This window comes from Thalassophryne amazonica, chromosome 2 (genome assembly GCF_902500255.1).
Source record: "Thalassophryne amazonica chromosome 2, fThaAma1.1, whole genome shotgun sequence".
NCBI lineage: Eukaryota > Metazoa > Chordata > Actinopteri > Batrachoidiformes > Batrachoididae > Thalassophryne > Thalassophryne amazonica.
Window position 1 is genome coordinate 107,747,361 of NC_047104.1, and position 13,083 is coordinate 107,760,443.

The 13,083-nt window shown below is 39.2% G+C and overlaps 1 protein-coding gene across 2 annotated transcripts; it reads left to right on the top strand.

Annotated features, from left to right (window-relative positions):
• Positions 1-1,569: 1,569 nt before the first annotated feature.
• polr2l (polymerase (RNA) II (DNA directed) polypeptide L) lies at positions 1,570-10,622 on the top strand. 2 transcript variants are annotated; one of them, XM_034161833.1, is made up of 4 exons: positions 1,570-1,615; positions 1,872-1,915; positions 9,431-9,535; positions 10,454-10,622. In XM_034161833.1, exons 3-4 carry the CDS (start codon positions 9,441-9,443, stop codon positions 10,560-10,562), a joined length of 204 nt encoding a protein of 67 aa, XP_034017724.1. In that variant the 5' UTR covers positions 1,570-1,615; positions 1,872-1,915; positions 9,431-9,440; the 3' UTR covers positions 10,563-10,622. The 2 variants fall into 2 exon arrangements, with proteins under 2 accessions (XP_034017724.1, XP_034017716.1); XM_034161825.1 differs by having other exon boundaries at positions 1,601-1,652.
• The last annotated feature ends 2,461 nt before the right edge of the window (positions 10,623-13,083 follow it).

The following is a 13,083-nucleotide window of genomic DNA, read 5'->3' on the forward strand; positions in this document are numbered from 1 at the left end:
CATTACACATATACTCCATAACCTTCACTGGCTCCCCATCACCTACAGAATCCATTTTAAGATTGCTGTCATCACTCACCAATGCATCCATGGCAATGCCCCCACATACCTCAAAGACCTCCTCACTCCCCACACATCCTCCCGTTCCCTTTGTTCATACAACACTAATCTTCTCCATCCCACTCACACCAAACGTCACACCATGGGAGACAGGGCCTTCTGTTCAGCTGCCCCTCATATTTGGAACTCCCTCCCTGACCATCTGAGGGCTCCACAGACTGTGGAAGCTTTTAAAAAAGCCTCAAAACATACCTGCTTGGACAGGCCTATTACAGGTCTCAATATTTTGAATCTGTTGCATCTTAGTCTTTTTATTCTATTTTCTTATTTTATTTTGGTTTTATTCTATTCTGCTGACTGTTTTTATCTTAAGTTTTTCTGTTTTTATTCTCTTGCCAATCCTTGATTTTATTTTTTTCCTGTAGCACTTTGAGATTTTTATTATTGAAAGGTGCATTATAAATGAACTTTATTTTTATCATCATGACATTACTGAACGTGATGTCACTGAACATCACGTTACACTCACTTTGTGTAAAACAATCAGTTCTGTTGATGAATGTTTAAGGAGTCAAAATATTTATCTAATTACATAAATCTGAAAACACCAGTGTGAAAAGGATGATGTCATGTCCTGTGTGTGTTGTTAACAGTGTAATTTTACAGTGTAATTTGGCATATTCTTTTTTTTTCCTTGTTGCTGGCCTCAGTCTGAGAAACTCATCTAGAGCAGACAAACACTGAGGGGCTTCTTTAAAAACTAAAAAACCTTAACAAGTAACTTCCATCATAAGGAATTAACGCATTTCCAGACATCATCTTCCAAAACAAGCGTGTCATGTGAAGAACAGTTTTCACCAGTCACAGGTCAGATTAAAATACTTTATTTAATCCGTGAGCTGGCTTCTAAAGTTTTAGCTTTTCTTATTAGCTCCATGTCTTCTCCATTTTTCGTAGAAGTGTTACAGCGCTGCATACAGGCCTGGCATGTGTACTACAGCATTTTCACGCGGTTTCACTGAATCTGTGAGAACGGAGATTTTTTTTTTTCTTGAAGGGAACACTTTTTGAAAATGACAAAGAAAAATATTGTATAGCAGAAGTCCAGTTTCAGTGTAAACAAGGTCTTAAAAACATGGGAGGAAATTAAATTAAAATAATAAATGAGGAATTATTTTCTTGGGGGTGCTGTGACAAATCCAGGGGGAGCTCTAGCGCCCCCTGGCGCCGCCCATGCAGTGCAGCATGTCCTCATGTACTGTAATAAATATTCCAGAGAAAGGCAAGAGGTTCTTCAAGAATTTAGAAGAATAAACCCGAAAGACGTTTCTGTAGAACGTATTTTAGACATCAGGTCAAGTGGAAGGAGGGGTGTTCTGTTGGCTTTTTATATACTTGAAAGACATTGGACTCATCGAAAGCATTTAGTGCTGCTATAACGTATTGATGCAGAAGGTGGCAGCAATGCAACACGAATGCCGGCTGGCGTTAAACGCCACGAAGAAGAAGAAGAAGACGAAAAAGAAGAAAAACGAAGAAACGCCATAGAAGAAGAAGGAAGACAAAAGAAGAAGAAACACCATAGAAGAAGAAGCGTCGATGCTTTACATCTGTAGTTTCACAATTGTACAGTTGGTGGCGGTAATGCAACATTCTGGATGCTAACCGCCAATAAATTGCAAGAAGAAGAAGGAGAAGTAGTAGTAGTAGAAGAAGAAGACGACGACGACGACGACGAAGAAGAAGAAGAAGAAGAAGAAGAAGAAGAAGAAGAAGAAGAAGAATATATTTGCTTTATCGCCTGGTTGAAGCCTGTCCCCAAAGCTGACATTTAATTCCTATTTACTGGGTGACAGTAAGTAAAAGACGCGATTAAAACTAAACGTTGAGTTTGATTGTTAATGTAGAGATGTTAGCATTCGCTGAAGTTGCTATTTTGGTTCTGACTTGTCGCATGGCTCAGGTTACTAAACAGTCCATGTTTGAAAATGTTCCTTCGGCGCTGCGTAATCAACTCGCCCACTCCGATATACGTCTATGCTATATTTTTCTGTGCAATCGCCAACGAAGCTAGATAATTTGCCATAAAGAAGTAGTTAATGGTGAAATAAATTCACGTGAGTAATCAAATGCATTGTCTTCTCAAGATCGGGATTTACTCTGGTGGCCGTTTTTGGTCGTTGACAACATCGCCAAACTTCATTTCAGGTCAGCTTGGTGCACAAGTCTCATCGTTCCAGGCAATGATAACTATCAGCTGGCTGATAGAAGCAAGTTAGAGACAAAACCAAACCATCTGATTTTCAAGAGAACAGCGTAGTGCCTGAGCGTGTTTTCACCGAGCAGTAGGGTGGCCACCTTTCAGAAATGAAAATAAAGGATGCCCACCACAGAACCTCAGCGCCACTACCACCACCCAAGGAGTGGCATATTTAATTTTGAAAACAGCATTGAGTCATATGTAAAGATTTAAGTGCTTAAAGACACTGTTAAGGATAAACTGCAGTCACTGAAGTGTGCAATAATAAACATAATTATGAAGGAAAACACCAATAGTTTTAATACTTAAAGTGAGGACATTTTTACTTTTTGAAGAGGAAATAAAAATACTTGTTTGCCTTGTACCCATTGCCACTAGCGCTGCCAAGCCAGGGGTCTGACTCTTCCCACTCACATTTGCAAATGTTTTTGCTTTCTTGGATGTGGTGGAGTTTCGGGTGTAGACATGCCAGGTAACCCGTGACAGGACCAGAAAGGTGGGCACACGGAGATGTTTATCCGCTGTACCTCACGTCAGGTCCTCGCTACTTTTATTTTGTTCATTATTCAGTTTGGATGTGTGTGTGGGGGGGACATTTGTGATAATACGGAACAATATGGGAACAATACAGGATGCAACAATTAATTGTCAAATAAAGGACAATTCTGTATTTTAAGGGATGGGTGGCAACCCTACCGAGCGGCCAGTCGCAGAAGTAAGAAATTTCACCTTTGGATTGGCCACCTTGCCGGAAGTGTCGTGTACCCAACCTCACCAGTATGCTAGGATTGGACGAGTTCGCTTCAATTCCTCGCCATGAAAATGACACATCATGAAATTATCAGTGCGTGAAGATCATTTTATTCATCCATTGAGTGTCCTGGGTTATGCACATCATTTTCACTTGGGGACGCCACATCAGATCCAAGGTGGACCTGCATTCTTAAATGCTGCATAATATAGATAGATTGCATAATGTTAGACCTTACTTGATTACAAAATATAACCTGTTGAAGAACAGGTTTAACTCATTGGTCTCATGAAGGTCTCCTTCCATCATCTGGTCTGCCTTCTTACTATGACCATTGATGGTTCTCATCCCCTTCCACACCTCCCTTAAATTGTTCTGCTGGAGCTTGCTCTGCAGCTTCCTCCTGTAACTGTCCTTCCCCTCTGCGATCTTCTTCCTCAGTTTTTGCTGCATCCTCTTCAGCAACTTCCTGTCTCCACTCCTGAATGCAGCCATCTTCCTATTCCATGTTACATGATCCACGTCATGATCACGTGACCTATATTGGCCAATGAGAGAGACGCTACGTATGACTAGAATTTCACTATACGAATATGGCTACGATACCTATGTAGCCATATTGCAAAACAACAAAAATATTTTTTTTATTCTATTTCTGTGATCTAAAATAACTTGATGCTGTGTGTTCTTATGCACATTCCATTGAGTACATAACATGAGTTGAAAGGCCTTCATTCTGCCCACTGAGTCAGCGTTCATCTTTTATGCCTCATTTCCAGATTAGTGGATGTATACCTAGCTATGATGACATTCATTCATTTTTGCAGCTTTCCACAATTTTGCGTGAGGACACAGATGATTTGGATTTGTGGGTTATAATGCAGCTGCTGGCTACAGTTAATGAGCACTTTCTGTGTTCCTTAGTAAATCTGTGTTTCTGCTTTTATCATTCGTTTTATGGATAATGTGCTTGCATAAAAAGTACATTTGCCATATGATTTTGTTACAGCCTCTATATGGAGGAGATGGTACACATAACAGTTGCACCTTCTGCACTGCATGTGGGGAAAAAAACAGCTGTTTTGGACTATATGTGACACACCACATGACAAGAAGCATCTAGTGAGTAACTATAGAGAGCTCTTTCAAAAGTGAAAGCAAAAAATATAATTAACTTCGGAAAGTATAAACGCCAACAATAAAATACATTACAACCATTCTCAAAAATCCCAAATTTAAGGGCTGATAATGTAGTTCCTTTTTCCCCCTCGAGGCATTTTCTGATATTGGCTTTTAAAATTGTTCATGGACTTGCACCTCCCTATCTGGCTGATCTGGTCACCAGCTCGGGCCCTACGCTCACAGGGTGCAGGACGTTTGTGTGTTCCTACCGTGTCCCAGCTCTGTGGAATGATCTCCTGGCACATATACGGCAGTTGGATAATGTGGAGACTTAACTCGAGACTGAAAACCTATTTCTTTTTCTTGTTTTATTGTCATGTGTTTTTATTCTTGTGCTCTTTTATGTTTTGTTGTCTTTATTATTTTTAACTTTTTATTGAATTTTTCTCTGCTTTTTGTATTGTGTTGTGTAAACCGCCTTGAGGCGATCTCATCGTGAGTTGGTACTATAGAGATTATTAAATTTGATATCTGACTCCAGAAAATACTGTTTATATATATATATATATATATATATATATATATATACGCACACAGTAACAGTCAAAAGTGAATGGGAAAGTGTTAAACAAGCTTTTGACTGGTAGTCAGTTTTAATTAACATTTTTTTAATGTTGATCTTATTCAGTAGTTGTTGTAGCTTGTGCTGATTCAAAGTCAAAAGTTACAGCCCTCTGACAGTTGAGAAAAATGTCAGACTTCATGTAATTCTGGTCAATAGTTTGTATGATTATCTTGTCCTACGTGTTTCAGGACACAGACACAAATGGAACTCATGCCAGTGTGCCTCATCTGTTAAGAGTGTGTGTGAGGATAATGATAATAAAGGATTATTAACTGAGCGCAAGGTTTGTACGAAAAAAATATCAGACCGAGGTGCAGGTACATGCCAAAAACACAGAGGTCTGATATTCCCATACAGACTGAGCAAGCAAGGTTAATAATTTGTTTTTCATATGGCTACTTATAGTCAGACCTGTTCGCTTCACTTCCATGAAGAACTTGCTAACAGACGGTCCAGTTGTTAGCTGGTACGATTTCAATCTGTTTTTTTTTTTTTGTTTTTTTTTGTCCGATGCTGTTCAGATATTTATGGAATACATTCATGTCTGACTTGGTTTTTCTAAGTGTTTTTAGCTTTCTAGTTTGTAATGAATGATACGCGTTCTGGACTGATTGTCATGGTAACCGGTCTGATATGGGAAAATATCAAACCGGAAATCAGCCAATCAGAGCGCACGTAGTGTGGCACCATGTAATAATAGTCATTATTTATCAGACCAAATGGACATTGACCTCAGTTGTGTGTGTGTGTGTGTTTTGTCACTAAAATTAACATTAAATCGGTGTGTAACTTTGCAAAAACAATGTCGGACTCTGTAGTTTTCTCTGGGCCCCTCCCCAATCGGACCGGGAGTGACATGTTTAGCCGCATGTTCTCCTTGAATTGCTGGCTGTCTGAGTGGTGTCCAAAAAATGAGGTGGGCTTCATAGATAATTGGCAAAGCTTCTGGGGAAAACCTGGTCTTGTTAGGAGAGACGGCATCCATCCCACTTTGGATGGAGCAGCTCTCATTTCTAGAAATCTGGCCAATTTTCTTAAATCCTCCAAACCGTGACTATCCAGGGTTGGGACCAGGAAGCAGAGTTGTAGTCTTACACACCTCTCTGCAGCTTCTCTCCCCCTACCATCCCCTCATTACCCCATCCCCGTAGAGACGGTGCCTGCTCCCAGACTATCAATAACCAGCAAAAATCTATTTAAGCATAAAAATTCAAAAAGAAAAAATAATATAGCACCTTCAACTGCACCACAGACTAAAACAGTTAAATGTGGTCTATTAAACATTAGGTCTCTCTCTTCTAAGTCCCTTTTGGTAAATGATATAATAATTGATCAACATATTGATTTATTCTGCCTAACAGAAACCTGGTTACAGCAGGATGAATATGTTAGTTTAAATGAGTCAACACCCCCGAGTCACACTGTCAGAATGCTCGTAGCACGGGCCGGGGCGGAGGATTAGCAGCAATCTTCCATCCCAGCTTATTAATTAATCAAAAACCCAGACAGAGCTTTAATTCATTTGAAAGCTTGACTCTTAGTCTTGTCCATCCAAATTGGAAGTCCCAAAAACCAGTTTTATTTGTTATTATCTATCGTCCACCTGGTCGTTACTGTGAGTTTCTCTGTGAATTTTCAGACCTTTTGTCTGACTTAGTGCTTAGCTCAGATAAGATAATTATAGTGGGCGATTTTAACATCCACACAGATGCTGAGAATGACAGCCTCAACACTGCATTTAATCTATTATTAGACTCTATTGGCTTTGCTCAAAAAGTAAATGAGTCCACCCACCACTTTAATCATATCTTAGATCTTGTTCTGACTTATGGTATGGAAATAGAAGACTTAACAGTATTCCCTGAAAACTCCCTTCTGTCTGATCATTTCTTAATAACATTTACATTTACTCTGATGGACTACCCAGCAGTGGGGAATAAGTTTCATTACAGTAGAAGTCTTTCAGTAAGCGCTGTAACTAGGTTTAAGGATATGATTCCTTCTTTATGTTCTCTAATGCCATATACCAACACAGTGCAGAGTAGCTACCTAAACTCTGTAAGGGAGATAGAGTATTTCGTCAATAGTTTTTCATCCTCATTGAAGACAACTTTGGATGCTGTAGCTCCTCTGAAAAAGAGAGCTTTAAATCAGAAGTGTCTGACTCCGTGGTATAACTCACAAACTCGTAGCTTAAAGCAGATAACCCGTAAGTTGGAGAGGAAATGGCGTCTCACTAATTTAGAAGATCTTCACTTAGCCTGGAAAAAGAGTCTGTTGCTCTATAAAAAAGCCCTCCATAAAGCTAGGACATCTTTCTACTCATCACTAATTGAAGAAAATAAGAACCCCAGGTTTCTTTTCAGCACTGTAGCCAGGCTGACAAAGAGTCAGAGCTCTGTTGAGCTGAGTATTCCATTAACTTTAACTAGTAATGACTTCATGACTTTCTTTGCTAACAAAATTTTAACTATTAGAGAAAAAATTACTCATAACCATCCCAAAGACGTATCGTTATCTTTGGCTGCTTTCAGTGATGCCGGTATTTGGTTAGACTCTTTCTCTCCGATTGTTCTGTCTGAGTTATTTTCATTAGTTACTTCCTCCAAACCATCAACATGTTTATTAGACCCCATTCCTACCAGGCTGCTCAAGGAAGCCCTACCATTATTTAATGCTTCGATCTTAAATATGATCACTCTATCTTTGTTAGTTGGCTATGTACCACAGGCTTTTAAGGTGGCAGTAATTAAACCATTACTTAAAAAGCCATCACTTGACCCAGCTATCTTAGCTAATTATAGGCCAATCTCCAACCTTCCTTTTCTCTCAAAAATTCTTGAAAGGGTAGTTGTAAAACAGCTAACTGATCATCTGCAGAGGAATGGTCTATTTGAAGAGTTTCAGTCAGGTTTTAGAATTCATCATAGTACAGAAACAGCATTAGTGAAGGTTACAAATGATCTTCTTATGGCCTCGACAGTGGACTCATCTCTGTGCTTGTTCTGTTAGACCTCAGTGCTGCTTTTGATACTGTTGACCATAAAATTTTATTACAGAGATTAGAGCATGCCATAGGTATTAAAGGCACTGCGCTGCGGTGGTTTGAATCATATTTGTCTAATAGATTACAATTTGTTCATGTAAATGGGGAATCTTCTTCACAGACTAAAGTTAATTATGGAGTTCCACAAGGTTCTGTGCTAGGACCAATTTTATTCACTTTATACAAGCTTCCCTTAGGCAGTATTATTAGACGGTATTGCTTAAATTTTCATTGTTACGCAGATGATACCCAGCTTTATCTATCCATGAAGCCAGAGGACACACACCAATTAGCTAAACTGCAGGATTGTTTTACAGACATAAAGACATGGATGACCTCTAATTTCCTGCTTTTAAACTCAGATAAAACTGAAGTTATTGTACTTGGCCCCACAAATCTTAGAAACATGGTGTCTAACCAGATCCTTACTCTGGATGGCATTACCCTGACCTCTAGTAATACTGTGAGAAATCTTGGAGTCATTTTGATCAGGATATGTCATTCAAAGCGCATATTAAACAAATATGTAGGACTGCTTTTTGCATTTACGCAATATCTCTAAATTAGAAAGGTCTTGTCTCAGAGTGATGCTGAAAAACTAATTCATGCATTTATTTCCTCTAGGCTGGACTATTGTAATTCATTATTATCAGGTTGTCCTAAAAGTTCCCTGAAAAGCCTTCAGTTAATTCAAAATGCTGCAGCTAGAGTACTAACGGGGACTAGAAGGAGAGAGCATATCTCACCCATATTGGCCTCTCTTCATTGGCTTCCTGTTAATTCTAGAATAGAATTTAAAATTCTTCTTCTTACTTATAAGGTTTTGAATAATCAGGTCCCATCTTATCTTAGGGACCTCGTAGTACCATATCACCCAATAGAGCGCTTCGCTCTCAGACTGCAGGCTTACTTGTAGTTCCTAGGGTTTGTAAGAGTAGAATGGGAGGCAGAGCCTTCAGCTTTCAGGCTCCTCTCCTGTGGAACCAGCTCCCAATTCAGATCAGGGAGACAGACACCCTCTCTACTTTTAGATTAGGCTTAAAACTTTCCTTTTTGCTAAAGCTTATAGTTAGGGCTGGATCAGGTGACCCTGAACCATCCCTTAGTTATGCTGCTATAGACGTAGACTGCTGGGGGATTCCCATGATGCACTGTTTCTTTCTCTTTTTGCTCTGTATGCACCACTCTGCATTTAATCATTAGTGATCGATCTCTGCTCCCCTCCACAGCATGTCTTTTTCCTGGTTCTCTCCCTCAGCCCCAACCAGTCCCAGCAGAAGACTGCCCCTCCCTGAGTCTGGTTCTGCTGGAGGTTTCTTCCTGTTAAAAGGGAGTTTTTCCTTCCCACTGTAGCCAAGTGCTTGCTCACAGGGGGTCGTTTTGACCGTTGGGGGTTTTACATAATTATTGTATGGCCTTGCCTTACAATATAAAGCGCCTTGGGGCAACTGTTTGTTGTGATTTGGCGCTATATAAAAAAATTGATTGTTTGTTTTAACTGCTGGTGATGCGTTCAGCTACATTTGCTATTAAATCACGAAAAACTGAATTTGTCCCTGTCTCCAGGTGAACCACAATGATTATCCCGATCCGATGCTTCACATGTGGGAAGGTCGTTGGCAATAAATGGGAAGCGTACCTTGGCCTGCTTCAAGCAGAGTATACAGAGGGGTGAGATGAATATTTTACATACCTATCAGTGAAATACTCTTCATACATTAACTGCGTGACTGTTAAATAGCAGTGATCACTCGTGATAAGTCACTATAACTGACGTATTCATGGAGAGTGCTGTTCATGTTGCTATTGGAGGGATCATTAATATACTACTGCAATTGTGAAGACTACAAATGGGTGAAAATATACAGTGCCCTCCAAAAGTATTGGAACACTTGGTATTTCAAACATTATAATTTGTTTTATGCCATTTCAAATACAAAATACATTTTTCTAACATTATCTTCCTTAAACTCAAACTGAAGCAAATCTCTACAACTTGATATAAATTAATAAAAAAAAAAAAGTATAAAAGCCAAGATGATGGGTTGCATAAGTAATGGGATGCTTCGGTATAATACCTGTAAATCAGTTTTATTGCCAGTTGTCTTCAGACAAGTCAGGGGATGGAAACACAAACATTTCAAAGTCACTGAATGTCTTGTACTTTATTTACATCAATTATGAAGAAACACAAATTTTTATTTCACCATAACATCAAATCTCTCTGTTTGCATGTCAAAACTGGTAATAAAACTGATTATTTAGAGGTATTATACCAAAGTGTTCCATTACTTTCGCAACCCATCATCTTGGCTTTTATATACGTGAATGTGAATTACATGTATGTACGTACATTTGGATTACTTGTAATCTGATTACTTTTGGATTACATTTCAAAGTAATGCTACCCAACCCTGGTTTTGTATTTGAAATAGCACACACAAATGAAAATGTCTGAAATACCAAGTTGTTCCAGTACTTTTTGGAGGGCACTGTAATGGATTATATTCACTGTAATACCATGTCTGTGGTATCACTTGTCTGACTATGATGCAGTGTGACTGAACGGTTTCGTCTTTTCCTCTTCAGTGACGCCCTGGATGCCCTGGGTTTAAAGAGATACTGCTGCCGGAGGATGCTGCTTTCTCATGTGGATCTCATTGAGAAACTCTTGAATTATGCTCCACTGGAGAAGTGATAACATATCAACTTAAGCCAAGTCCTGCATGGACAGCCGGACTGTGGCATTGACTGACAGGATGTGTGTGTATGTGCATACCTTCATGTACACATATGACAGAAGAGACCGCTGAAGCTATGCTGTTTATTTCTGCATCTTTTAGAATTTTTTTCTTTCAATATGAACTCATTTCTAAATAAAATTGATTAGTGATGTCCTTTGGTCTGTACTTTTCAGTGATGTATTTGTATTAAGGGATCTTGGGGATTACTCTTTGGTGAAAATTGGTGTCATCTGGTGCATTCTTACAAACCTGGAATCTTGCACGTGAATATGTGAAAACAGATTTTGCCATCCATATGGATTAACTTGGCACAGCTCTCTACATTTGACTATGATGCAGTTTATACAACCCCTGGCAAAAATTATGGAATCACCGGCTTCGGAGGATGTTCATTCAGTTGTTTAATTTTGTAGGGAAAAAAAAGCAGATCACAGACATGACACAAAACTAAAGTCATTTCAAATGGCAACTTTCTGGCTTTAAGAAACACTATAAGAAATCAAGAAAAAAAAAATTGTGGCAGTCAGTCCACTTGGTGCAACAGCTCTCAAAGGTGTGATCACTCCTTTTTAGATGCAGACTAACGAGCAGATCTGATTTGATGCAGGTGTTAGTTTTGGGGATGAAAATTTAGAGTGATTCCATAATTTATTCCTCAGAATTGAGTGATTCCATTTTGCACACTGTTCTACGTGTCGGCCTCACACTTGCGCTCTGTAGCTCCCATGTGCATTTTCCAGTTTCATGATTAATCCATTTAACGGCGTACCGAATAAACTGTCCCTGCGTGTCTCCATGTAATTTCCAGTCATCAATAGTATTTTTTCTGTGTTCATGTTGTCTGATGTGACGTCGTGGGGAATCGCTGCTCCAAGGGTCTATTTACATGAAATTGCACATTTAAATGGGGTGTGACCAGGGAGTAGTTTGGTTCCACGTTCAGTGGGATGTACAAACAGACCGTGCGTGGATTCATGCCTACACACTTTGATACATCTGAACATATTTGTGCTTACGCCAGTTTCAGGGTTTTGGCGTACGACATCTTTTATTAGAAAGTCCACGCAAGTCTTTGGACATGAGACCCGAGGTTCTGGAGTCCAACCACCCAGCAGACAACTGATCCATACTCACTTCTCAATTTCACTTTGTTACATTATAAAAGGTGTCAGGAAGGGCATCTGGTGTAAATTTTTGAAATTATAATATTAGAATAAACTGCTGTTTGTGACCACCACTCCTTTATTAAAGGTCATGCAGTATTTTTTTCCTAACATTCAGTTTGGGTTAGTTACATGTTATGAACATGACATGCTGTCCAACATCTGATGTACTCAGTTGCACGCAGCAGACTAGAGGGGGCAGACAGGGTAAGGCGTATGATGTTACTCTGTGGTTCTCCTGCCTCACCATGTGTCTGTAGGCAGGTTTACATCGCCCTCCAAATTGCACAAACTAAAATAGCTAATTTAAAATACACAAATATGTTTTTCAGATATCGTTTTTCTGTTTGCACAAGGTGGTTTGTCGGGCAGTCTGAAAAGCCTTATTTTGAAAAATGGCAATGGAAACACCTTCCGCTAGAGGTTACATGACAGAAAGCATCACATGATGTTCTTAAATAGATGAATCGCTACTTGTGGACAGAGAAAGAGATTACGATATAAAAGACACTTTACGTCAACAGTGGTTTAAAAACAAATGTCAATATTGAGCAGGACCTACCGTTCCACTGCCATGTCTGATTTAGTTCTTGCAACAGCCTCAGTAGAATGAGGATTAACGTGAGAACACAGAACCCAGCTGTCATATTCCAGCGCTTAACAGAAATGCTGTCATTTCAATATTCTGCTTTGATCTAAAAATATCTGGAGACTCAGCTTATGATAAGTCAGTGTTGCATTGTATCATCGTGTAGTGTAAGGCCAGCTGAATTCTTCTAAAGGTTGAACTCCACCTTCTGCCATTCTTGTTTTTGTCACACAGTGCGTCCAGGAAGTATTCACAGTACTTTTTCCGCATTTTTTTGTTTTTGTTACAGCCTTATTCCAAAATGGAGTAAATTCGTTTTTTTTTTTTTACCTCAAAATACGACACGATACTTCATAATGACAACATGAAAGTTTTTTTTTTTTAATTTTTGAAATTTTGTTAAAAATAAAAAACTAAGAAATCACATGTACATAAGTATTCACACCCTTTGCTCAATACTTTGTTGATGTACCTTTGGCAGCAATTGTAGCCTCAAATCTTGAATATGATGCTACATGCTTGGTGCACCAATCTTTGGGCAGTTTTGCCCATTCCTCTTTGGAACACCTCTCAAGCTCCATCAGGTTGGATACGGAGTGTTCGTGCATAGCCATTTTCAAATCTCTCCAAAGATGTTCCATCAGATTCAGATCTGGGGCCTCATGTACAAAGGCTTCCATGGATTTCCTACTGAAACATGGTGTACACCAAAACCCAGAAACT